The 24,742-nt window shown below is 37.9% G+C and overlaps 1 protein-coding gene across 2 annotated transcripts in view; it reads right to left on the bottom strand.

Annotated features, from left to right (window-relative positions):
• Nucleotides 1–24,742, bottom strand: part of NPR3 (natriuretic peptide receptor 3) — a 79,469-nt gene that overhangs the window by 2,309 nt on the left and 52,418 nt on the right. Inside the window, exons 5-7 of one of the 2 annotated variants that reach the window (XM_043976743.1) lie at nucleotides 7,319–7,413; nucleotides 4,122–4,257; nucleotides 771–858 (exon numbers count right to left, since the gene is read on the bottom strand). In XM_043976743.1, coding sequence (XP_043832678.1) covers nucleotides 771–858; nucleotides 4,122–4,257; nucleotides 7,319–7,413 — 319 coding nt within the window. The remainder of the gene's footprint in view (nucleotides 1–770; nucleotides 859–4,121; nucleotides 4,258–7,318; nucleotides 7,414–24,742) is intronic. The other variant, XM_043976744.1, reaches the window with a different exon arrangement.

Genomic DNA, 24,742 nt, shown 5'->3' with positions numbered 1-24,742 from the left:
TATTTCACTTTTTTTAAAAATAGAGAAGGAAAGAGTATCATGAAGCAATAGAATAATGTTCCTGGGGATCCAGAAATAAGAAACAGCTTTAGCTTTGTGACTCAAGTCCTTTATTAAATATATGACTATTCAAAACTACTAAGTCACAATTGGGGCATGTGCTTTTCTAGCTATAGTGATGAATTTGTATTGGTGTATTCACTCTCATGTTTGGTCACTCTTTTTTTTTTTTTGTAGGCAATGGGGGTTAAGTGACTTGCCCAGGGTCACACAGATAGTAAGTGTCAAGTGTCTGAGGCTGGATTTGAACTCAGGTACTCCTGAATCCAGGGCCAGTGCTTTAACCACTGCGCCATCTAGCTGCCCTATGTTTGGTCACTCTTGTGACAATTGGTACGCATTTGTATACGGCTAGCCCTAGTTAGGGATAGAATATTTGCAGCCAGAGGACACAATGGCTAACTGATCAACATCTTACATAACATCTATAAAGTGTTTTGCAAACCTTAAATCTCTTTATAAAATCTAGCAATTCTTATCATTATTACCTGGGGACTAAACGTATGATTCTACTGTCCTCACTTAACATTATTCTCTAATCAATTGAATTAACAAGCTGCAGACTAAGGGCTCTGATTATTTAGGCTTCCTAAAGAAGAAAGAAATGACCAGCTAGACCCTGGGGAGTTAGATACAGAAAGCAAGGGATGTGCACAACAAAGGAGAGGCCATTTTAAATGTCCTAGAAAGAGTATCTAAAAGGTACTAACCTGAAAAAGTAGAAGGCCATTAATAAGCCAGCTCCTAGTAAAGCACCCACAACAATTCCTGTGACAGCTGATTCTTCTAGGCCACCTGCTTGAAGAAGAATGAAAGGCTTAGAGTTCAATATGTGAAATAATTGGATTTAGCGCTTTCCTCACCCCATTGGAAAATGTTTCATCCTAAGTCAATCTTTCTTCTCCTCTTTGGAAAATTTCTCTAGAGAAAATTGCACATATTTCCTAAGAGGGTGTCATACAGAAAAGGGTTGAGGATGAACTACATGATTCTGAAGGTTAAAGGCACTGCTTAGTGGTAAGAGTTTCTGCAATTTAGACACAGTGACCTATGGCCATATTTCACAAATCCCAAACAAAGCATATTTTACTGATCTACAAAATCGTATGAAAGCTTCCTGCTTTTAAAAATTTATGGGAATCCACAAAACATCTGATTTCATCAGCATAGGAAATTCTAACCTCTTTATGACTTGGTAGATAAGTCCTAGGGATCTATTCAAAATATACAGAAATTGAGTGACTTGCCCATGGTTGTCACAGGTCATAATTAGGAATTTTTGCATATGAAATAAGCAGAATGAAAGACAACCTCAGCTGGGAGAGGGTAGACCCATGGAGAAAGAAGGAGACTTTAGGAAATCATAAGGTTTCCCTCACCAGAAAAAACAAGGAATTTAGTGTCTTCTTATTTCCACTAATTATACCTAACTAGGTGTTATGGCCAATTGTTCCTTCATAGTGTCTTCATAGTTTAAGAATTCTGATTACTTTGAGGTAGGTGTACAATAAATGGCTGCAAGGGTATGCTGGAACCAAGTATACTGGCTTTGAGCCCATCGTTACATTTCCAGTGTGAGCATTTATATGCTACATATCAGGGCTTGATTTATTTTTATTGATTACCTAGACTTGAGAAAGTGATGATGAAAATGTTAATCATAGAAATTAAATTTAAAAGTTTGTTTTATACATGGGCAGTCAATTTTTAAACATTTACCAGTCCACCTCTAGTTATAACCCTTACAAATTTAAAGGAAGATGGAGGCAGCTAGGTGGCACAGTGGATAGAGCCGTCCCTGGAGTCAGGAGGACCTGAGTTCAAATACAGACTCAGACACTTAACACTTACTAGCTGTGTGACCCTAGGCAAGTCACTTAACCCCAGCTGCCTCACAAAAAAAAAATTTTTTTTAATAAATAAATAAATAAATAAAAAAGATTTGAAGGAAGATGGCTGAAAAAGAGCTTAAAGATACCCTCCCTCTTCTTTAAAAAAATTTTTAAATATATTAAAATTGGTTAGGCCTTTAGGAGTAACCTAGTTCAAATTCTTTATTTAAAAAAGAGGAAACTAAGGCAAAATCACTTGCCCAAGCTCCTAGAAGATTCATTCAACTCTTACAGAAATGTAGTCAAATGGAGACCAAACCTCCCAGACTGTCACTGTTAGGGTGGGGACCAGAAGACAAGTCTCCTGCCTCCTAGTCCAGTCCTCTTTCATGAAGGATGATAAAATATGGCCTTTGTAAGGGGCACAGGAACACTAGACTTTCCAAGGGAGTGGACCCTGATTTTGTGCCCTTAGGACAAGCAGTTGAGCAGGTGGAGGGGGGCGGGGAATGACACCTTGGTCCTTCTGGGAGGACTCTGACCCCAAATCCACCCCAGCTCAGGCTCGACTCTTGTGGGAAGTTTGAGCATCTTGGGAGGAAAAAAGGTTGTAAGGAAAGAAAAGGTCCCTGGGTTTGGAGGTATATGTTCCTCAGGAGGGCATGGCCTGTAAATAGAGGCTAAAGGGTTTTCTGTCTCCTCTGTTTTGCCCCACTTAAAATCCTCCCCACTCTGAAGGTAGGGTGCATTGAGAGGCAGCTCAGTAGCTTCTGCCAAGAATTCCTAGGTCTACGGAAGTGTTGCTTTCTCCCTTTCCAGGCAGCCCAGCTCCTCTTCTGTGCAGAGCCCAGGGCTCTGCTGTAGCTCCTCTGAGCTCATGAAGTGGCCCATCACATATTTAAGCCAAGTCTTCCAATGTAACACCCTACAGGAAAGTCTGAGAAGGCAAGGAGGGCAAAGCTGCGAGGGGAAAAAAGGTCCCCAGAATTAGGAAGACAGAAGTACAAGGAATGACACACAGGAAAGCATGGCCCTCTAGCAAAGGCCTTTGCCCTTGGCAGGTCCTGCCTCATCCAAAGGGCTTCCTTCCTTTCTGGACAATAGTGGGGTATGGGTGAGAGAGCAAGGTGGGTGCTTCCTAGCTTGCTTCTGAGGTCTGCCTGGCAACTCTGCGGTCTTCTATCCCCAGGGATCAAGATGCCCACTGTCACTGGCACTGAAGGATGCCAGGGCCAGGCCTGCCTCCCCTCACAGAATAGGCCAGATCTTGTGTCCCACCAGAGGACCCCTGACTTCTCTCTGCCTTTGCCTAAAGCACCCTGGATATAACTAAACTGTTCTACGTCTGTGTTTTTATGATCTTTGGTTTCTGAAAGATAAAAATTACATCTAGAAAAGCCAGAAATGATCAATTAGCCCAGTCCTGACTTACAAGAGGTTCTACTATAACAAACATTTTGACTATTTTACCATCTGTATAATTTTTAGGAGATTATTCACTTGCAGTCATCTGGTTAATAATTTTTCTCTATTAATATATAGAGACCTGCTGATCTAGGTAGCTAGCTATGAATGACTATTTAAAAAGCCAAAATTTTAACTCTGAAGCAGATCCAAAACATTTCAGTTATTTTAGTAGTTTTGACACCTAGATCTCAGTAGTCACCCAATTTTCTGGACTCCAAAAATATGAATGCTTCCTGGTTAGAGGAAATGGAATAATTCTAGTTTGCAAGCTTCCCCTCAAAAAGGAAACTAAATACCAAGTACTTAAATACCTAAATACCAAAATATTTAACTATACTTAAAATACCCCTAAATACAAGTACTTAAATACTTAAATATATTTAAAATACCCCTAAATACTAAGTACATAAAGACAGTGGACCTGAACCTACCAGTCTGAATAAGAACTCTCAGCACAACCCATTGATATAGTAAGGATGCAACCTTCTTAATTATTTCCTATGCCTTATAAATAAAAGAAAAACCATTACAGTTTTATATCTTATATTACTACCAGCCAAATAGGGAAATGCAGCTATGCAATCTACAGGACTACAGGAATCATGTGTGCTGTTTATTTTATGTTTATGTGCCAGTATTGGTATCGGGGTCAAATGGACAGTTTAATAAATGCTTTAGGCTAATTATGAATTTTTCTCACTGATTTGTTGTATGAGGACATGTAGAAAGAAGGGAATGGCATGTTAAGTCACTTAAACTTACGTGATTTACAAGGAGAAGAGTTCGAGTGCTCCATAACTCTGGTTTCATCTATTCTCAGTTTTAAAGGTCCCCCAGGATACTTTACATTTGGTCTCATTTCAAAACGACCCAGTTTTCCAAAGTAATCACCAATAACCTATAGAAATACCAAAAAAAAGTCAAATCCAAAAATAATTTGTTCTTATAGGGGGTAAAATCATATAGCTCAACATTATTATTTGTGAGAACATGCTTTAAACTCCTTGCCTGTGTCAGTCAATCAATAAACATATATTAAGTGTTTCCTATACATCAGGCACTGTACTTAATCTGGGGATACAAAGAAAGGCAAAAGACAGCCTTTACCATTGAGAAGCTCACAATCTAATGAGGGAGACAACATGCAAACAGCAAACAACTCGGTGCAAACAAGATATTCTCTCTCTCTCTCTCTCTCTCTCTCTCTCTCTCTCTCTCTCTCTCTCTCTCTCCTTCCTTCCCTCCCTCTCTCTCCCTCCTCTCTCTCTCCTCTCAAGTTCTCTCTCTCAATCTCTCTCTGTCTCTCTCTCTCAAGCTCTCTCTTCTCTCTCTCTCTCTCTCTATATATATACACACATATATGTGTATATATGTTGTGCAAATGTGTGTATGTATATATATATATATATACATACATATATATATATATACACACACACATACAGGGTGAATAAAAAAATAATCAATAGAAAGAAGGCATTAAAATGAAGAAGGACTGAGAAAGGTTTCCTTTCTGAGACTTGAAGGAAACCAATAGGCCGAGATGAGGAGGGCGTGCATTCTATATGTGAAGGACAGCCAGCTGTCTTGTTGGAAGGGCAGCAAAAGGCTAGTATTACTAGATACTATTGTGTTATTTATTTTAGAGTACATGGAGGTTGCGGAATATAAGGTGCAAAAAGAAGAACAATGACAATAGTAATAGCTAACATTTAGATAGCACCTACTACGTGCCCTGCACTGTGCTGAGCTTCACCATTACTACCTCATCTGATCCTTACAACAATTCTTCAAGGGAGGGGCTATGATCTGCATTTTACAGATGAGGAAACAGAGGCAAACAGAGGCTAAGTGATTTGCCCAGGGCCACATAGACTGGAAAGGGTTTGGGGCAGGTTATTAAGGGCTCTGAATGGCAAAAAGAGGGTTTTATATTTGATCCTGGAGGTGATAGAGAGACACTGGAGTTTATTGAGTAGGAAGGGTGACGGGGTTGGACCTAAACTTTAGGAAAATCACTTTGACAGCTGAATAGAAAATCAAGTGGAGTGGGGAGAGACTTGAGACCACAAGACCAACACCAGCAGGCTATTGCAATAGTCCAGGCATGAGGAGATAAGGGGTGGCAGTATCAGAGGCTTGATTATGTGGTGTGTCGACTCTTTGGATGCCAATTTGCAATTTGATAAATTAACTATCCAAAAATAGTCCATGACATGTGCATCTAAAGAATGTATTCACCTAAAACATCAGCAGTTCACTTACCAGAAGATAAGATTATTTAATTTATATATTGAATATGCATCTCCTTTTTGGTTTAGTCATTTTTAAAGTTTCTATTTATTTTAGCACTTGTTTTTTTTTTTAATTGAGTTCCAAATTCTCTCCTTTCCTTACTCACTGAGAAGGCAAACAAAATGTATTCCATATTATCCACATCACCAAAAAAAAGCAAGAAAAACTAAGGAAGTAAAAAAAAAAACACACCATGCTTTAATCTGCATTCAAGATTCATCACTTCTCTCTCAGAGGGTGGATAACATTTTCCTTTGGAACTGTCTTGGATCATTGTTTTGATCAGACCAGCTAAGTCTTTCACATTTGATTATCCTTATAATGTTGCTGTTATTGTGTACAATGTTCTCCTGGTTATGCTCATTTCACTTTGCATCAGTTCGTGAAAGTCTTTCCAGGTTTTTCTGAAACCATTCCCTTCATCATTTGTTTTAACACAATAGTATTCCTTCACCATCATATACCACAACTTGTTCAACCATTCCTCAATTGATGGGCATGCTCTCGATTTTTTAAAAAGATGACTTTAATCTCAGGATCTGACATTTTGCAGTGTAATTCATACTCATCAGTATTAGAGGATTGACCATTTCCAAATAAAGGGTTCCCAAGGCTATGTTGAAGCCAAGCACTGCCAAAACCCATCTTTATATAGAAGGTTCCCTGCCTGGGTTCCATGACAATTTTCCTGGTATCTTCAAGTCAGCTGGCTCTTCTTGTAACCATGACCTTCGTAGTCCCCTACCCTATGTGCACCCCCATGCACAGCCTGAGCTGTCTCTCAAAGCAGCTTTGGTCCCTGGGGAAATTGTATCCTTTTCTATCTGAATCTAAGTTTCATTTCAGTCTTAAATTAAAAGTACCCACTTTTCATCTACCCAAATCACAGCTCAAGGGTATTCTAGGGATTTAAATTCCACCACCCCACACACACATAAATATTTATGAATTAGACTTTCTTCCCACCTGAGAAGGGTTAGAAGGGACACACAGATCTGTCATCTTTCAACTCCTTACTATCACAATTTATTCACTTTTCTATCAAATGGGAACATACTTAGGAAACCCACAATCTCTATTTCTCTACCCAAGCTTTCTGCCTTCTGCAGCTCCATTTCAAAACCATATTATGGAAATAGGTTACAGTCCCCAACAACTCATATGGTAATATTTATTCTAGCACTATTCAATCAGTTTGCTTTTTGGCACATTAAGGTGCATCTCTTTTTTTTAGTCAGAGAGCCTTCAAAGTTTAACGAGAAAAAAAAAAATGCATCACTCCAGAACACTTCTCTTGTCTAATCCACCTTCTTACGCATAAGAATGAAGGTGGGGGCAGCTAGGTGGCACAGTGGAGAGAGCACTGGCCCTGGAGTCAGGAGTACCTGAGTTCAAATTCGGCCTCAGACACTTAACACTTACTAGCTGTGTGACCCAGGGCAAGTCACTTAACCCCAATTGCCTCACTAAAAAACAAACAAACAAACAAAAAAGAATGAAGGAGATTTTTGATCATGGGGGAGTTGTGGTATGACAAAACAGTAATCCACCTAGCAGGCCTTGTATTTGGCAGGTGCTTAGGGAAGCCTATTTCATCAAAGAGGAAAGAAGTTAATTTAGTATGCTTGGAATTGGGCAAGATTCAAAAAGACTCACATACTTACCTCTTGGGTTCCTGCTTCTGGATCAGTCATTGCAATCACAGAAAAATCGCCGTATCTGTCTCCATTGGCATCAATAGATACCTGTCCTGCAATACCTGGAGATGGCATACCAAGAGCTAGAAGTCAGTTACTGAAAATATTTCTCTCCCAAAGAAAACATGAAAATGAATTGACAGATTTTTTTTTATAATATAACAAACTAAAACCAGAAAAGCTCATCACTCTCCTAGGTGTTTTTGTTGGCATTTGTAAGGAAATTTTAATTTCATCTGTGTCTACATTCCTGAATTCTTAACATTTTTTAATTTAAAAAGAAAACGAAATGTGACCTTGATTTGGAAATACATAGGGGTATGGGGGGGGGCGGGGAAGAATTACTGGAGAAATGAAGAATACCAACTGAGAATTCTATTAAATCCTATTAAAACTGTTAAGTGAGGGGGCGGCTAGGTGGCACAGTGGATAAAGCACCGGCCCTGGATTCAGGAGTACCTGAGTTCAAATCCGGCCTCAGACACTTGACACTTACCAGCTGTGTGACCCTAGGCAAGTCACTTAACCCCCATTGCCCCGCAAAAAAAAACAAAAACAAAAACAAAAAAAAACCTGTTAAGTGAAAAGTTGATTTACATTCACAGACCTTGTGTGGAGGGTGAATTGGAAAAGCATTAAAAATTATTCAGCTTTTTTGAGGTCAGGGTTAGTACAAAGAAAAAGAAGCAGCTAAATATTTCTGGGTCCCTGATATACTACATCACTATTTACTACATGAACCATGGTGTATTGGGTCTTATTATTTAAGTTTTATGAGACATAACTTTATATATTCATTCATTTAAAAATATTTAAGTATCTGATATGTTCAAGACACTGTGCATTGTATAGAATGCCAAGATGATTAAAATTAAGCTCGTCTTCAAAATGCTATGATAATGTTGTGCAGAGGACAATAGTGGGTCTATTTTTTCATTGGTATAGGGAATTCCCAGGTGAAGAAACTTCCTCTACCAGATGAGGTTGGGACTTTATCTTCAACCTGTACAGTCCCTGAAAAGTTAAGCAAGTGTTTCTGGCTTTAAGGCCAGCTCTGTAACCACTATACTTCATTGACTCTCATGTGGTAATAGTGAAAATATGCAAGTAAATATAAGACAAATTAGAATATTATAAATATTATAAATAATAAATGTATAAACACTAATGTAGGGTTTCAAAAGAGAAAAACATGTTTTTGATCACTTTTTTTGTTGCAGGGCAATGGGGGGTTAAGTGACTTGCCCAGGGTCACACAGCTAGTAAGTGTCAAGTGTCTGAGGCCGGATTTGAACTCAGGTACTCCTGAATCCAGGGCCGGTGCTTTATTCACTGTGCCACCTAGCTCTCCCGATCACTTTTTTCTAAAAAAATCAAAACAAAACAAAGAACAAAAACTTTTTCCTAGTAGAGTTGGGAAGATTAGAGAATTTCACAAAAGAAATTACATCTGAACTGGATCTCAGGATAGGTAGGACTTCTACACAGAAGTAAGAAAGTGCAGGCTATGAACAAGGAATAATAAGTAGTCCAGTTTGGCCAAAACAAAGAATATATAAAGGGGGAAAATGGGTTATAAGTCTTGGAAATATAGATTGGTGTCATGCTGTTGAGAGTCTCTAAAGTTAAATTAAGGAGTTTGTAACTAATTTAGTAATAAATAGGTAACCACTGAAGATTTATGGGTCCCCCCAATTCCATGCTCTTGGGAGTCTATATAATTTTGAAATGATAAGTATCCTATCACTCAAAAATGTATTCTCTATCCTCAACTGTGATTTTTTCCATTAAAAATGTCAAATAAGGTTCAGATGCAGCTTCCTGATACACTGATAAATGTGCTACTTTCAAAGACCCATACTCCATAAAGAAAGCATTAGTTAGGGGGCAGCTAGGTAGCACAGTGGATAAAGCACCGGCCCTTGATTCAGGAGGACCTGAGTTCAAATCCAGCCTCAGACACTTGACACTTACTAGCTGTGTGACCCTGGACAGGTCACTTAACCCTCATTGCCCCCCCAAAAAAACAAACAAACAAACAAGAATCATCAGTTAACACCAGAACACATTACAGTTCTAAATGATCTATCTGCCAAGAAATAAGGTGAGACCACTAGGTGAAAATGCACAGGGTTACAGATTAGTGAATTGAGAATTCACTTGAGTTTATCGTACAGAAAGGTGAGATCTATCAAGATTACAGAATAAGTAACATTGCTGTTCACTTTTATTTGCCTGAGGTGAACTCTCTCTTAAGAATTAAGCTAGGGGCAGCTAGATGGCGCAGTGGATAGAGCACCGGCCCTGGAGTCAGGAGTACCTGAGTTCAAATCCGGCCTCAGACACTTAACACTTACTAGCTGTGTGACCCTGGGCAAGTCACTTAACCCCAATTGCCTCACTAAAAAAAAAAAAAACACACAATTTAAGCTGCTTTTTTAGTTCTTTTCATTTTAACCTTTCACATAAACATAAAATTCAACTTTCTTCCCAGCCCCTTTATCAAAAGCTTTAAGAAATCTGTCATAGATAGCTGTTGCTACATAATACAAATTTGATAAATAATCCCTTGGGTTTTTCTCTTTCACCCTTGATTATATAATTATCACTTAAAGTATCCAGAGTTGTTGTTTTTTTTCACATAGCCTCCCTGGAATTCCTCATGTACCTTCATAAATGTCCCACAGAGATGTGCAAGAGGAGAGGCAAAAAACGTCAGCAAAGCATAATGGGAAATAGAATTCATTTACATGTTTAAGACATATAATTTTACAAATTGGCCTCATTTACATGTTTAAGGACATATAATTTTACTCTTCAGTCTGAATTATGGAAATAGCCATAATTACTTTATGTCATGCTGCTAGCTTAGACCATAAAACTGGTGTGAGAAAGTAGCCCAAGGTGATACTTAGTTTATGCCCCAGCTCTGGGCTGTGTTATTCCAATCATCATGGTAACCTGCCTTTTACTTAAAGACCTTATTGGTAGCATTGGTAGCTCTAGTTCCTCAGAGCAATCGATCAATTTACACACACACACACACACACACACACACACACACACACACACACACACACACACACACATATACATAATATAATTTATGGTATATATTTCTATATTGTTATTGATATGTTTTTATTTATTATATATTTCTATGCATGCATATATATCATATTATTTAAATTATTGAGGAACTAGGCTATGTTTTCTAAAATATTACTAAATTATATATTAATGGCTATTGCATCAGTGTGGGCAATAAGCATTTATTATTAATTAATATCACATAGTATTAAAGTATTAACCACATGTCTCCCTGACTTCATTAGTCACAGGCTTACAGGCCTAAACAATTACATACCCACGATATTGAGCCAAGAGGGTGAGGAGAGGGCATGTGAAAAATAAAAGAGTCAAAGGAAGAAGAGACCAAGCCCATCATAGCCCAATCTTTTTAAACTTTTTGGTAGAGGCAGGGTCACCATACATTGATCTAAGCTCATTGGTTAGCATCATTCAGCTCCATTGATTGACATGACTTGGGTGTAGTCTAGAAATCAAATGCCAACCATCTAAGTGTGCTTCTTCCCCTAGCTAATCAGGAGAATCAATCTGCATTCCTTTTGTTAAGGTGCTCAGGCAGGTCTCTGGTGTGAGGGGAGAGTGGCTAAAACTAATGTTTGGGTTCTCCTAGACATCCGTTATTAATAATTATTATCACTATATATATATATATATTACTTGTTTATGAAGCAATGTTGACCAGTCAATAAGCTTTTATTAAATGCCTACTATGTACCAGGCACTGTGCTAAGGGTTGGGCATACAAAAACATTACAAGAGTGGTGCCTACTCTCAAGGAGGGCAGGTAGCTAGCTAGTTGGTTCACTGGATAGAGCCCTGGGCCTGGAGTCAGAAAGACTCGTCTTCTTGAGTTCAAATCTGGGCTTAGACACTTACTATCTGTATTACTTTGAACAAATTACTTAACCCCTGTTTGCCTCAATTTTCTCATCTGCAAAACGAGCTGGAGAAAGAAATAGCAAACCACTCCAATATCTTTGTCAAGAAAATTCAAATGGGGACAAAAGAATTGGACATTTCTGAACAAGAATGACAAACTTTCAAGGTGCTTACAGTCTAAAAGGGAAAACAATATGAAAAACCAATATGTACACAGGATGAATTGGAGATAATCAATACAGGGAATGTATTAGCATTAATGGGGGCTGGGAAAGGATTGGGGAAAAAATCATAGATGAGATTTTTAGCTGAGACTTGAAAAAAGCCATGTTGCAGAGATGAGGACAGAGTATTCCAGTCACAGAGACAGCTAGTAAAAATACCAGGAGTCTGGAGAGTGAGTGTCCTTTGTGAGGAGCAGCATGGAGGCCAGTATCATTGGATGGTAGAATATGTGTTAGGGAGTAAGGTATAAGACTGAAAAGGTAGAAGAGGATCAGGTTGTGAAGGGCTTTGAATGCCAAACAAAGCATTTTAAATTTAATACCAGAGATAACAGGGTGTCACTGGAGTTTATTGAATAGGTGGGGTGATATGGTCAGACTTATGATTTAGGAAGGTTCATTTGACAGATGAGTGGAGGATGGAGTATAGTAAGCATGAAGAAAAGACATGTCAGCAAGCTATTGCATTAGTCTAGGCATGAGGTGATGAAGGCCGGCAACGAGGTGGTGGTAGTGTCAGAGGGAAGGAGGGAGCATATAAGAGAGATGTTATGAAAGTAAAATTGACTGTCTTTGGAAATAGATTGGATGGGGGTCAGGGGTAGGAGGAAGATAGTAAGGATTCAAGGATGGTATTTAGGTTTCAAAAATAGGGGACTGGGAGAATGGTGATATCCTCAATAAGACTAGAGTAACAGGAGAATTTAGAGCTAGATAAATAGAACTGAGAAACTTCTGCATAGAGATGACAATTGTTTAATAATAAATAACAACAATAATAGCATTTATATAGCACCTACTATGTGCTGGGCACTATGTTAAACATTTTACAAATATTATCTTATTTAATCCTCACAACAACTCTGGGAGGTAAGTGGATCCAGGGGAGCTTATGAGACCATCAAATGAAATAGTATAGAAGCAGAAGAGAAGAAGGCCCAGGACTTAGCTAAAGATCCAGAAAAGGAGACAGAGAAGAAGCAGTCAGAAAGGTAGGATGACCAAGAAAGAGTGGTGTCACAGAAACCTAGAGAGAACAGAGTATCAAGGAGAAAGGGGTACTTGACAATATGAAAGGCTGTAGAGGTCAAGAAGGATGACAAATGAGAAAAGGCAAGTAGATCTGGTAGTTTAGGGATCATTAATAAGTTTGGAGAGAGCAGTTTCATTTGAATGATGTCAAAAGCTAGACTGGAGGGGCAGGTAGGTGGTGCAGTGGATAACACTACTAGAAAATTTTTTTTAAAAGCTAGACTGCAGACAGTTAAGATGAGCATAAGAAGAAGTGAAGGTACTAAGTGTAGATGGGCTTCTCAGAGTTTAATCATGAAAGGGAGGAGAAATATGAGATGATAGTTAATGAGGATGGATGGATCAAGTGAGGATATTTTTTGAGAATGCAGAAGTCATAGGTATGTTTGTATGCACTAGAGAAGTAGCTAGTATACAAAGAGAGATTGAAGATAAGTAAGAGAATGGGAATAATAGAAGGGGTAATTTTATGGAAAAGATGAGATAGAATGAGTTCAATTGTAAGCAGAAAGTTTAGAGATGAATAAGTAAATTTTAGAATCATTAGCATAGAGATTATAATTAAATCCATGGAAACTAATGAGATTACCAAATGAAACAGTATAGAGGAAAAAGAGAAGAGGGTCCTGGATAGAGCCCTGGGAGACATGCACCTTTATCTGGCACAACTTGGACAAAGATCCAGTAAAGGAGACTGGGGAGTGGTCAGGAGGAGAACCAGAATAGAAGACCATCATGAAAACCTAAAGAGAAAAGGGTGTCAAGGAAAAGAGGATAATTGACAGTGTAAAAGGCTGAAGGAAAAAAAAAAAACACAAGAAGGATAACTATTGAAAAAAAGTCATTAGATTTGGTGATTAAGAGATTGTAACTATGGGGGTAGAGAGAAGAGGCCGGACATGAAAGATGGTGCGGAAATAAAAATAGCAAGATTTGGCAACTCATACGATATATGGATTCATGGAAAGTCAGGAATCAAAAACAACAATGAATTTACAAACCCTGGAGACTGGAAGAATGGTAGCATTTTAAAATTAAATAAAGAAACTTTAAAGAAGGGTTGTTTTGGGGAGGAAAGTGATGAGTTTTCCTATTGCTATCCATGTAGCTTTAAAAATCATTTTTGTCATATCCTTGGCATTCATATCAAGTATCAGTTAGATCTGGGTTTTATCATTCTTGACATTCTTTCAAGGAGGAGAGGGGATTATCTAAAGAGATCCAAGTTTCAAGGAATTCATTTACTAACAAAAATTATAAAAAGCAAAAAGAAGGGATGTCAGGTAATTAAGGATGAATAACTAAGAGTAGCATATATCTGAAAGAATGTCAAAAATGCTAAAACTCAGATCAAACTAAAGAAAATGAAAGAAAGGAATGAGATTGATACAAAGATGTTGTTGTTCAGTCATGTCTGACTCTTCATTTCCCCATTTGGGGTTTTCTTGGCAATGATACCGTGGTAATCTGCAAATTCCCTTCTCCAGCTCATTTTACAGAGGAGGAAACTAAGGCAAATAAAGCTAAGTGACTTATCCAGGGTGAGGTCAGATTTTAACCAGGTCTTCCTGACTCTATACAATGGGTTTAATTATCATCTTTATACCAATGATTCACATATCTATATATCCAGTCCCACACTCTACACAGAGTTTTAAATCTACATTAGCAATTGCCTATTTGACATTTCAAATATATTAGAGACAGTCTAAGTTCAACAAGTCCAAAACAGAACTTGTCACGTTTTCCTCAAAACACCCTCTTCCAAACTTCTCTCGCATTCAACACCTTCTCTCTGCTCACATAGTTGCCACCTTAGTCTAGTCCCCCATCATTTCTAGCCTAGACTATTGCAATAGCCTACAAATTGATCTCCCTCCTTCAAGTTTCCCACCACTTGATTTCATCCTATACACCAAGTATCAAAGTAATTTTCCTGACCATATCACTCCCCTACTCAATAAACTCCAGTGGCTTCCTAGTGGCTATAGGATAAAATCTAAATTCTTCCACTTAACTTTCAAACCCGGCCCAATCTATCTTTCCAGTCTTTTTATACATTCTTCTCCCTCCCTTCCTCCCTCTGGGATCCAGCCAAATTGGCCGCCTCTCTGGTTCCTCACACACAATGCACCATCACCCATATCTGTGCCTTTGCACCAGTCATCTTCTATGTCTGGAATGTTCTCCCTCTTCACCTCTGCCTCAGAGACTCCTACAAGTTGCAGCTCAAACACACTCCTACATGAAGCCTTTCTTGATCCCCCCAACTACTAGGGTCCCCCATATCAAACTACCTTATTTACTTTTCCATTTATTATCTTCATATTCATTCCATCTATGTTTATGTAAGTAGTTATTTTTAAATGAGAATGTAAGCTCTTTTTCAGTAGGGATTCTTTTTTTAAGTATTGTCTTTGTATCCACAGTGTTTATAATAGTGATGAGCACATAGTAAGCACTTAAATATTTGTGAATTTGATGGATTAATAAAAAGTTATGGGGGGCAGCTAGATGGCGCAGTGGATAGAGCTCCGGCCCTAGAGTCAGAAGTACCTGAGTTCAAATCCAGCCTCAGACACTTAACACTTACTAGCTGTGTGACCCTGGGCAAGTCACTTAACCCCTATTGCCTCACTAAAAACAAAACAAAAAAAAAGTAATGGGAAGAAGCAGAATCAACTATTTTATTCCTGACTTCTCTAAAAAAGAGAATGATCTTATGATTTGTAGAACAAAAAAATATAAGTAAAAAGGAATATAAAGTAAGAAGAGAGATGATAAGAAATCATCTAACTGCTGACAATAAATTCAAGTTATGAGAATTGGAAGAAACATATCCCAAAAGACAAAAAGAATATTCGGATGTGACTCAAGATGGTATTTTTGAAAAACCATGGGAGACTAGGGGATGGGTTGCTTTAATTTGGGAGGATAAATAGAGTTATAGGGGTATAGGGGACGATCTAGACCTATACATCTATTCCCAATGAAAACTCAGTGAGAAAATTCCCTCTACCAATGAAAATCTGATTGGCAACTGTACTACAATTTAGAGGCTTAATAGAGTTACTCTGGACACACTGAGTTTAAATGATTCACTCAGAATCTGACAGCTAGTATGTGGTAAAAGGCTATTGTATTAAAGTCAACTGATGTTGCCTTGAATTTTGAAAAGATGAAGTTGATTCTTTAATAAATAGGCTGATAAGCTTTATTTTAATTCCTGGTTAAATTCTAGTGCATATTATTTAAAGGGATGATTTATGAGTACTCAGAAAGGGAACCCAATAATCCTGATAAACTAGCAAGGGTTCATTATCCCAACCAACCCAATTTCCTTTTTTTTTTTCTTTTTGGCCTGGATTTGAGGTCAGGTCTTTTATACCTAGCATAGCCCACTTTCCACTAGGTCACACTGTCTTTCCATAACAACGACAACCTCTATTGAAATATAATAATGACACAGGTCTGAACTGAATACGAAGGGAAGTTATGTTTTGTTCTTTATGGGGTGTCTTATGTATGGGGCCGGATTTGGGCTTGGGGCCTCCTGGGTCCAGGGCTGGTGCATTGTCCACTGTGCCACCTAACTAACCCATAATGACATCCTTAAAATAGGGTTGAGGTGTAGGAGAAATAGACTGGGAGAGGGGGAAGGGGAGAGATGGTCTGGGGAGAGGTTGTTCATATGAAGGAAACAAGAAAAAAGCTTATGGAGGGGAGGGGAAGAGGGGGAAGGAATTGGGGAGTGATTGAACCTTAATATCATCAGAATTGACTCAAAGAAGGACTAACATACATACTCAAGTGGCTATAGTAATATATTTTGCCCTGAGGGAGGGGAGGGAGATAAGGGGGGGGGGAGAGGGGAAGGAGGGAAGGGCAGATTCTGGGAGAGAGTAGTAAAAAGCAAAATACTTTCAAGGAAGGTGAAGACATTCTGCATAACGGCACAAGTATGAAATATTGAATTGCTTGATTTCATAGGGAGGGTTGAGGAGAGAGGGAGGAAGAAAATTTGGAACATAGAATTAGCTCAAAGACCTTAAACTCATCAGAGTTGGCTCATGGAGGGAATAACATTCACACCCAGTTGGGAGGAGTAATCTATTTAACCTTACAGGAAAGTATGAGGGGGAAGAGGATAAGGAAGGAAGGGTGAAAAAAAAGGGAGTGCAGAGTGCAGAGTAGGGGAGGGGACAGTCAGAAGTAAAATACTTTTGAGGAGGAATAGTTTAAAAGAAGATGGAAAATAGAGTAAATATCATGGGAAGGGAATAGGATGGAGGGAAATAGTTATGATGACTTTGCTGGGCTAATACGAAGAAAACTCTTTGTCAAGTTTAAGGTACATTATTTAGGGTATGATGAACAGGATACTATTAGAAAAACCTGGAAAGACCTACATGAACTGAAGCAGAGTGAAATGCACTGTATACAAAATAACAGCAATAGTGTAAAATGATCTGCTGGGAAGCATGTGGTTATTTTCAGCAAGGCAATGGTCCAATATAACCCTGAAGGACTATGAAAATGGCAACCCATCTACAGAGAAAGAAGTGATAGTATCTGAAATAGTTGGAAACACATTTTTTTTTCCTTTTCTTTTTTTTTTCTTTTTTGGTGAGGCAATTGGGGTTGGGTGGCTTGCCCGGGGTCATGTGGCTGGTGGGTGTTGGGTGTGTGGGGCCGGATTTGGGCTCGGGTGCTCCTGGTTCCAGGGCCGGTGCTCTGTCCGCTGCGCCACCTAGCTGCCCCTGGAAACACATTTTTTTAAAAAAATGTTTTTTCTCTTTGACAATTCCTCAGTCTGAAGTTTTGGGAGTTTTTTGACTGTTTTTTTCTCACAACCTAGCTAATGTGGGAATGTTTTCCATGACTACTCATGTATAATTTATTTTGAAATGCTTGAGTTCTAGTGGGTGGGGGTGGGAATAGAGGAGGAAGAGAAGTTGGAACAATTTTTTTTTAAAAATTGATGTTAAAATTTGTTTTTACATATACTTTGGAAAATAAAATTCTATTCTAAAAAATAAATAAATAAATAAATAAAATTCAAAAAAAAAAGAAATATAATAATGATGCTTCATCGTGGTATATAGGTGATCCTGTATTCTCTATTATAAGATAGATCATGGAAATTCTATTGACCTACTGTCCTGTATTTTAGTAAGGCATCATGAAAAATCTCTTTCTATACCCTAATAGACAGATAGCATCATATGAGTTGCATGACAGTACAATTAGGTTGATTTGGAACCCAAAAAGAGCTGAGTTTAATCAGAATCAATTTGTAGCAATGTCTTCAGGTGCCATACAGGTGGCCCCTGTTCTGTTTAATTGTCTTATAAATAATATGTTAGGAAGTCACAGATATAAAAATTATCAAATTTACAGAAGACTTGAATCTAGAAGGGACAGCTAATATGTTTGATGACAAAATCAGGGTCCAGAAAGATCTTGACCCCAAGCTAGAGCAAAAGGATAAAGTTATGTAGTAAAAATTAATGAGAGAGAGGCTGCTAGGTGGTGCAGTGGATAAAGCACTGACCCTGGATTCAGGAGGGTCTGAGTTCAAATCGGGCCTCAGACACTTGACACTTACTAGCTGTGTGACCCTGGGCAAGTCACTAAACCCTCATTGCCCTACAAAACAAAACAAAATTAATGAGAGACAAATAAAAAAACAACATTTCACCTGGATTTAAAAACATCACCAATTCAGAATAGTAAATTCATGGCTAAACAACAATTTGTGTGTGTGTTATGTGGAGTACCCCTAAGGCTTCTCAGAGAGTCTAAACTCAGTATGGGTCAAAAGTGTAAAATGACATCCAAAAGAACTAAGGTGACCTTAACGTGATTTAAGAATGACAAAATGTTCAGAAGGAGTAGGATCATACTTGACTCTTCCTGGTCAGAACACATCTGGAGTATTATTTTCAGTTTTAAGCGTCACATTTTAGGAAGGACATCAACAAACTGGAACATATTCAAGAAGGATGACCAGAATAGTGAGAGGCTTGGAAACTATGACATATGAGGATTAGTTACCACATAGGGCCATTTAACTTGAAGAAGAGAAGACATGAAGGGGAAGAGGATGGTAGTTGTCCTCAAGTATATGGAGAACTATCATATGGAAGAGAGATTTACTTTTTATGCTGGTCCACAGGGGATAGAACTGCCAATAGCAGAGCAGCTGATAAATTTGTGATCTGCCTTACTGATAATGTTATCCTTCAAAAGGTACAGGAAGTAATAAGAGAGATGACTATTTTGGAACTGGTACTGACCAACAAGGAGGAGCTGGTTACTGAGATAAAAACAACAGGAACCTTGGACATGAGGGACTAAGGCATCATAAAGTTTATGAAAGAGGACAGGAAAACCATGTAGTTTTTGATGTGGACCTTGGATTTGAGAGAACAGATTTCAAAAGGTTCATAGAAAGTATAGGAAGGATCTAAAAATTTAATATTTTGTAGAAGTTAGTCCAATAAAACTGGAAAATTCTCAAGAATGAAACTGTGTGTGGGGGGCAGCTAGGTGGCGCAGTGGATAGAGCACCAGCCCTGGAGTCAGGAGTCCCCGAGTTCAAATCTGGCCTCAGACATTTGACACTTACTACCTGTGTGACCCTGGGCAAGTCAATTAACCCCAATTGCCTCACCAAAAAAAAAAAGAATGAAACTGTGAAGATCTAAGCAAAAATTCTTGTGTGGACTGGAGGGCTCCTTTTCAAGGATCCTTTAGAGGCAATTCACCTTCAGGTGTGGCCTTTGAGTTCTCTTCTGACTATGAGAGTCTATGATTTTAGTCCAATCTCCTCATTTCATTAAGGCAGAAACCGCGGCTCAGAGAACTTGATTGGTTAGCTCAAGGTCACAGAGCTATTTAATGGCAGAGCCAAGACCTCATGTCTCCCATCCTCCAAGCTTGTGTTCTGTTTTGTTGTTGTTTTTTCCTAAGCCATGATTCATAGCAACATTACAACACTGAGTATTTTAAAACTCAGTCTAATAATTATCTAAATCATTCAAAAGTAAAGTATCTTTTTCTCAATATGCCTGTTGTGTTGTTGAGTTGTTTCTGATTCCTTGTGACCCTTATTTGGGGTATTCTTGGCAAAGATAATAGAATGGTTTGCCATTTCCTTCTCCAGCTCATTTTACAGATGAAAAAAACTTGGCAAAGAGCTAGTAAGTGTCTGACACCACATTTGAACTAGGAAAATGAGTTTTCCTGACTCCAGGCCTGGCACTCTATCCACTGTACCACTTAACTGTGCCTACAAATGTGTGTATGCACATTGTTATGCTGGGGTGGGAGTGGGGATAAACTCCCGCTCTCTATAAAACGCTCCAATAGCATGCGTCTCAAATAGCCTCTGACAACCGAAGCCCAACTCCTGGCCTCCTCGTGGCGGAACTGTTTCCACTAACAGGAGAAGGGCCGAAGGCGAGTCACTGGTACCTTAAAACCAGTTGCTTCGGGCAGGTGGGGCTCGTTAGCCTTGGCAGACAACCGGCCTAGGGGAAGGAACCCTGATTTTAAACCTCCGCTGCCCATATTTGGGAAAGGCTTCAGGAGTTAACCCCGAGGAAAATCAGGAATTGGAGTCCCTTAGGCAGTTGGATGTTGGACATCACATCCCTCTGGCAACTCCTGCAGTGGGCAACAGTTTGTTTTCCTTATTGATCCACCCAGGCCAGCGCCCTGGAGAGGACACTCCAGCTACTCCTCATGGGGTAGATACAACATGGGGTGTGGCAGTTACCAGTTATAAGTCACTCAGAAGCTGCTGCTCCCGTATTAGACTGCACAGCCACACTGTGGCCTGTGGCTCTTTAAGGTGTTGATCCATGGTCCTCGGCGACTGGTGGAGGTCTACTATATATATGTACATATATGTATTCACATACATGCACAGTATTATCCTCTCATTTACTCTCCAATTCCTCATTATAGGATTATTTTAAGAAAGAAATAATACCAGAGTGTAAAAGCTGGCAGAGCCCACCTAGATAAGAAGAATGTGCCCAATCACCCATACACCACACACCCATACATCACACATCAAAACTGAAGATTGGCCACCAATAGTCTGTTTGCTTTAAAGACAATTCATTGCTTCCCTCAACTACTAGTGCTCACCCTTGCAAACTATCCTGTATTTAACAACTCTGTATATATTTTTGTTTGTTAACTTTATATTTCTGCTGTAACATATTTTATAGGTACTTAATGTATCCCCATTATCATGTCAAGTCATTGCAACTAGGAATTGTATCATTCTTTGTATTTGTATCCCTGTTACCTAGCACAGTCTTTCAAACATAGTGGACCCTTAACAAATACTTATCAATTGATTTATTGATAAAAGAGCTGACATCTTCATTAGAAAAAGACATACCCATAATGATAAAACCATGGCTGTTTTGAAATTGAAGAATATATTTTATTTATATGTTTGTGCATAGACACACAAAATGCTAAATATATTTACACAATTTTGTGCCCTGAAGATAAAGCTTATATAGTCAGGAAATCCATTTTTACTTGAATTTACCAGTAAGGTTCAATGCAGTACAATTTAATTAACTACAGTCAATCCAACTAGAAATTTCAAAAAGGTGGAATGTGGACTGGTTACTACTGAATGAAGGAGCTGGGTAGTTCAGTGGATAGAGCACTGGGCTTGGAATAAGGAAGACACATCTTTACGAGTTTAACTCTGGCTTCAGACATTTATTAGCTGTGTGACCCTGGGCAAGTCACTTAACCCTGTTTGCCCCAGTTTTTTATCTATAAAATGAGCTGGAGAAGGAAATGGCAAACCACTTCAGTATCTTTGCCAAGAAAACCCTAAATGGGGTTACAAAAAATTGGAGATGGGGAAGCTAGGTGGTGCAGTGGATAAAGCACCAGCCCTGGATTCAGGAGGACCTGAGTTCAAATCCAGCCTCAGACACTTGACACTTACTAGCTGTGTGACCCTGAGCAAGTCACTTAACCCTCATTGCCCCAGCACCCCCCAAAAAATTGGGCATGAATGAAAAATGGCTGAACAACAACAACTACTACTATTCAGTGACTCAATTGATAATTTCCAATTCAATCAATTCCATATAGTCAGTCTACAAATCACTTCTCTAGTTAATTGTGCATCTCAAAACAAAGACAACACACTCAATAAAGATTAGGATTTGTTGGTTGGGGAGATGAGGATAATAAAAACATTTACAGGTAACATTTATCAAATCTACAAAAATCAAGTTACTTCTTCTAGATAAAGAAAAATAGCCCGATGAACTATAGTGTGTTTTAAACAATATCTTATGCTATATCTTACAGAAAAGAAATAAAAAGTATAGCACAGTAATGGGCAAATAAGAATAATTTAGATTAAATGGTGCTTTAAGGCTTAAAAGGTGTTTACCTTACCACAATTCTATATAAGTTCTAATACAAGAATTATTATTATTATTTCATATAATTGAAAAAAACTGTAAATGAGAAAATGAAGCTCACAGTCCCACAGTTAGTTAAGTGTCAAAGCCAGGATTTGAACTTACCACTTTTTACACCAAGTCTAGCCTATTTGCTATTATGCCACACTGCTTCTCCTTAACAATTTTCTCCACTAAATCCCTGTTTGGATGTTTCATCATTGACAAGGGACTTGGGGCTCTCAAGAGCTAAGCAGTTTCTACTAAACTAGAGAGGCTTCAAGTATGAGTCCAGTGATGAGCTGTATATTGTCCAAAGATCAACCCAGTTGACTTGCTGACAAGGTGCTTTCTTCTCAAAAACTATGTGAAGCAAACATTTTGTAGCCAGTTTTAAAAAACTAAGGTTTCCCCTCATATCCAGCAAATTGGTAAGAAAAGAATAGCCCATATTGGAAGGATAGCATGAAGACAGGCATACTAATTCATTGTTAGTGAAGCTAAGAATTGGTATTGTACTAGAAAACAATTTGGAATACTGTGAATGAAGTGGCTAAAATGCTCGTTGAACCAGAGATTCCATTTGTACGCATAAGTCCTAAGGTCAGTGACAAAAGAAAGATTACATTTATACTATAATAATTATAACAGCATTTTTTTTTGGTTTTGGCTAAGAACTAGAAAACAAGGTAGACAACTAGAAGTTTGGGAATGGCTAAACAATCATGGTACATGAATTTAATGACCTATTACCACGCTGTAAGAAATGATGAACATGACAAATACAGAGAAGCACAGACAGACATGAACTGATGCAAAGTGAAGTAAGCAGAGTTGGGGAAAAATATACAACAATATAAATGGGGGAAACAACCACATAAAAAAGAATTTACAAAAGTATACACCAAGCTTTGCCCCAAAGAAGAGATATGAGAAAAAACTGTCTCCCAACTATTTTTGCAGAGGTAAGGTTCCAGAGGTATAGAATATTGCATATAAGATCAGATTTTTTTCAGTGGGTTGGTAGTTTTGCTGATTTTTCCCTTTCTTCTCTCATCAATGTTGTTGTTGTTGTTATATAGATGGTTCTCAGGGAGAAAGGGGAGAGATACATGGGAAAATGTATGTAACATAAAAACAAAACATATTAATAAATCTATGTTATATGCAGATTTATTTATAGCTTGTTTTTTTAAGATGTGATCTAACTACCTGTCCAAAAAACATATTTTTAACTAATAACCTGAATGAATAAAGGAAATGTCTGCTTTATGATTTACTATGCTCAGAAGCATATTGTAAAATCAATGCAAAATAAAATATTGTTTTAATTTCTAAATTTCTAAATTAATTCCTGTCTGTTCTCAAAGCAAAGGGAAATACTTCCATTCTCTTAAGAATTTCATTGTATTTCTTGGTAAATACAGACAAATTAGAATAAGAAATAACAGTTTAAATTTGACAATTATTTAAAAATAAATAAATCAGCTATCAGACTTTGGAATCCAATTTTATATGTAGACTTAGGTGTTGAGGTAAAAATATTAATTATCAAACTAATGAATTAATTTTTAAAACTCACATTAGTGAATATAGAAAACTTTAAGCAAAATTGATCTGGAGAATATTTTCAATACTCTAATTTTAAACATAAAAAGTAAATGGAAATCACTAAACGGGTAATAATAACTCACATATCCATAGCACAGTTTTATAAAGCCCTTTCCTTATAACGAACATCAGGTAGTTAATGCAAGTATTTTATCTTCCTCATTTTATGAATCAGAAAACTGAGGCTCACAGGGGATAGGTGTTTTGTCCAAGGTCCAACAAGTAGGAAGGCTCATTGCTAAGATTAAATCTAGAATTTTCCTGATTCTAAGTTCTCTAAACTACCCTGCCTATTATCTTCTACATTATCCACAAAACCATATAAATAAAAAGGTAGACTGCATATAAGATTTTCAAAGACAAAGAAGGGAATTGAGATGCATTAATGTTGACTAACATCTCGATGAGTTTGGAGAAGAGTATTACCTAAGGAATATATATTTTTGAAAATCTGTCTAGATTATTTTATACATTTTGTATAAGTAGCAAATACAGTACTAGAGATGTAGACTAGACAAAGTATCTTTACAATTTAGGAAAGAAATGAAAGTTATATAGGATACTAGGATTTAGAATGAGATATCATGGTATTACTCTTTCATTTTTCAAATGAATAAACTGAGGTCAAGAGATAAACTGACTTGATGAAGATCCTGCAGGTAATAAATAGCAAAAACAGAATTTAAACTCAGATCTTGAGCTCTGAGTTTGCTATTCAGAGGAGGTTTTGAGCTTTTACTGCAACACATGTGAATTGACATCACAAAGCAAATACCTCTGCATCATGATAAGTGGGAATTTTGATATAAAACTAGCATGCATTTGTAAGAAGCAATGTGAAATGATGTATTTTGGGTGCCCTCCACCGCAACCCCATGTACTGTACTGTACCCTAGAACAACTCTCATTCCAGTTAGGTCCAAAAAACCATGACTTTCTAAAGCATTTGGGAATCCTAGGCTGAATGGCAGAATAAACTGGCCTGATTTACATTAAAACAATCAACTTTAAGACAATAAGTAAAATTTGCCTCCTTTTTCTTCATACAAAAATGGAATATCAAGAGAAATAAAAAGCAGATCTTCCTCCGTGGTGACACA

The sequence above is a fragment of the Dromiciops gliroides genome, chromosome 1 (genome assembly GCF_019393635.1).
Source record: "Dromiciops gliroides isolate mDroGli1 chromosome 1, mDroGli1.pri, whole genome shotgun sequence".
Classification (NCBI taxonomy): domain Eukaryota; kingdom Metazoa; phylum Chordata; class Mammalia; order Microbiotheria; family Microbiotheriidae; genus Dromiciops; species Dromiciops gliroides.
The sequence above is the reverse complement of the archived record's forward strand: the minus strand, read 5'-3'. Positions and strand labels throughout refer to the sequence as shown.